Raw genomic sequence first — 3,120 nt, forward strand, 5'->3', positions numbered from 1 at the left:
GGCCAAAAGAAATCTGTTCAAGAACAAATGCAAAGTCCTGAATTTAGGACAGAACCAAGCCATGTACTGGTACAGGCTGGGGGCTGACTGGCTGGGCAGCAGCTCTGCAGAAAAAGACCTGGGGGTTAGAGTGGACAATAAGCTGAGTATGAGCCTGTAGTGTGCCTGTGTTGCCAAGAAGGTTAACGGCATCCTGGGCTGCAATGGTAGGTGTGGTTGCCAGTAGGTATGGGGAAGTAATTATTCCCCTCTATTTGGCACTGGTGAGGCCACATCTGGAGTACTGTGTTCAGTTTTGGGCCCCCCACTACAGAAAGGATGTGGACAAATTGGGGAGAGTCCAGCAGAGAGCAACAAAAATGGTGAGGGGGCTGGGGGATATGACTTTTATGGGGGAACTGGGCTTGCTTAGTCTGCAGAAGTGGAGACCAAGAGGGGACTTAATAGCAACCTTCAACTACTCGAAGGGGTGTTCAAAAGAGGATAGAGCTAGACACATTTCAGTGGTGACAGATGATGGAACAAGAAGCAATTGTCTCAAGTTGCAGCAAGGGAAGTTTAGGTTAGATGTTAGGAAGAATTTTCTCACTAGGAGGGTAATAAAATACTGGAACGGGTTACCCAGAGAGGTGGTGCAATCTCCATCTTTGGAGGTTTTTAAGACCTAGTTAAACAAAGCTTTGACTGGGATGATCTAGTTGGGATGGTCCTGCGTTGAGCAGGGGGTTGAACTAGATGACCTCCTGAAGTCCCTTCCAACCCTCATTTTCTATGAGTCTATAAGAGCTGGAATTCTGTAACTGCCTTGTTTTAAGCAGTCTTGCTTCTGACACTGTTTTGGGGTAGAGGGTGAGGGAGGGGGATACATTTGAGACTTGGATTCACTAGCCAGAGTTTATTATGAGTTTGTAATTTGGGTGGATCATTTGGAGAAATAGCTTAATAGAAAACTCTGGCTCAAATAAGATTATATTCAATGGTTTTGAAGTGATCATTTGCAAACAGTATGGAATAGACACCGCTGCTTCTGGGAGCACCTTCAGAAACTCCTATGTTAAAATGGGAATTTTTCTGAAACACAGTACTAAACCAAAAAATTGCTATAGTATATTAGCCAAAATAGAAGTGTTGTATAAAATAAAGGCATCCAAAACTTTCCTTTCGTGAGGAAGAGGCAGTTATCTTTTCAACCTAGTTGGCTTAATAAGTAGGGGTTCACTGATAGATTTTTGGGGCCAATACCGACAGCCCTTTTTTTTGTTTAAGGAGGCATGTCGGCCGATACCGAGCCAATTTCCGATACCAGCCCGGCAGCTTGGAGAGCTGTGTGCAGCTGGTAAGTTTGGTGTGGTGGAAAGGGGGAGGGAGGGGGCATGGGGGGTCAGATCAAGGCACCGTGGTGAGGGAGGAGTAGGGCTGGGGCAAGTGCTGCACAGGTGGGGCTGGTGCGGGACGGAGCCGCAGCTTGTCCAGGGGCACAGTTGTGGAGGGCAGTTCCCGCTGCTAGTCTGGTGCTGGTCCGGCAGCTCCTGCCACTTATCCGGGAGGATATGGGTGGGGGCATGTGCCCCCAGATCAGGGGTAGGCTGGGGCTAGGGCTGCGTGGGGCTCTTCTTGTCCCACTGTGCCATCCAGGGGCATGCACCCCCCCCCCAACCCCCATGCCCTCCCGGATGAGTGGCTGGAGCCACAGTGAGAGCTGAAGAACCAGTGAGAGAGCGCCAAACCAGTGTCTCCCAGGCCAGCAGCGTGTAGCAGCAGGAGCCTCACTTGCCTCACTGTGCCCCCCCGGACAAGTCACAGCTCCTTCCTGCACCTGCCCTCCTGCCCTGCACCACCCCAGTTAGGCAGCACTTGCCCCAGCCGCACTCTTCCCTTACCACCGGGTGCCTTGATTATTTTTTTTTCACCCCCGCCATGCCCCCTCCCTCCCCTTCCACCACACCAGACTTACCAGCTGAACGCATGTCTCCAACCTGCTGCGCTGTGCTCCTCGCTGCCCATGTGCTGTGCTGCAGCTGTGTGCACGTATGGGCATTTATCAGCCACATCAGGACAGTTTTCCAAGCCAATCAGTTTTCTTTGCATCGGTGCCAATCTGATATGGGACCTATGTATCAGTGCATTTCTAAATGGAAGATGTCACCTCTTCCTCAAGAGTGGTTTTTTTTGGATGCTTTTGCCTCTAGACCAATATGGCTGCAGCCTATATCCCTTATCAGATTAATTAACTTTCCTTTTAATGGACATACACAACACAGGCAACTTAAGCACAAAGAATCTTTGAAGCATTATGTAATTTAATTTTTTCAAAAATACTCTGAGAAGCTGGAGAAAGAGAACAGACTACCCAAGTCTGGAAGATGCACGAACTGCTTGTGATGCACTTGTTCGGGGAGCAGCTTGTGGTGGTTGTGTGTCTGATGACAACCCGGTAGATTTTTATTCTGGGTTTTTTTTTCTTTTTTTTCCCTCTGTTTAAAATATGGGACCATTCTTTGCTTTCAAATACCATTCATGGTACGTTCTGTAAACCTCCAAAAAACCTGTGTTTCATGAGTTCAGCAATATTTGCCAATAGGTCACATTACCAGTTTGCTTCTTTAGAAGAACTGCCAAATTCAAGCCACACTGGTTCTTGAAAATGTACCATGTAGCATACTGGCAATTGCCACTACTGCTTGTTCACCTAGATTAAAACAATAATGGGAAAATGGAACAAATGGGAAAATAAAACAAGAAATGTGGAGGACACAAGCCATTCTACAGCACTGTGTAGCCTTTTCTTTTTCATGCAGTTGGATGGCTTCTATGACTAAGTATTATAAAAGTATACAGGTCTGTCTGAAAGTGTTGGTTTTTTACTGCTTTGGGGACTAAAATATTGTTGTGCTGGGTAACATAGGACCTGAACTAAATGACATTAATCTGAAAGCCCCCCCTCCTTCCTTCTGCAGGTCCATGTTGGAACTCACATGTGGAATAACTCTGCCAGGCGTGGAAGAAGACTCCCCCATGCCTACTGATCCCCTCTGACCAGTTTGTAACAGGCCACAAGATCCCCCCTCAGCCTTCTCTTGTGGAGGCTGAACAGGTTCAGGTCCCGTTGCCTCTCCTCGT

The 3,120-nt window shown here is 47.8% G+C and overlaps 1 protein-coding gene across 2 annotated transcripts in view; it reads left to right on the forward strand.

The window, feature by feature from the left end:
* SALL4 (spalt like transcription factor 4) overlaps positions 1–3,120 on the forward strand; it is a 47,468-nt gene that overhangs the window by 37,131 nt on the left and 7,217 nt on the right. The window contains exons 4-5 of one of the 2 annotated variants that reach the window (XM_019510229.1): positions 1,267–1,336; positions 2,958–2,995. In XM_019510229.1, coding sequence (XP_019365774.1) covers positions 1,267–1,336; positions 2,958–2,986 — 99 coding nt within the window. In that variant the 3' untranslated portion in view covers positions 2,987–2,995. The remainder of the gene's footprint in view (positions 1–1,266; positions 1,337–2,957; positions 2,996–3,120) is intronic. The other variant, XM_019510228.1, reaches the window with a different exon arrangement.

Source organism: Gavialis gangeticus, unplaced genomic scaffold (assembly GCF_001723915.1).
Source record: "Gavialis gangeticus isolate Ggan-Ray unplaced genomic scaffold, GavGan_comp1, whole genome shotgun sequence".
Classification (NCBI taxonomy): domain Eukaryota; kingdom Metazoa; phylum Chordata; order Crocodylia; family Gavialidae; genus Gavialis; species Gavialis gangeticus.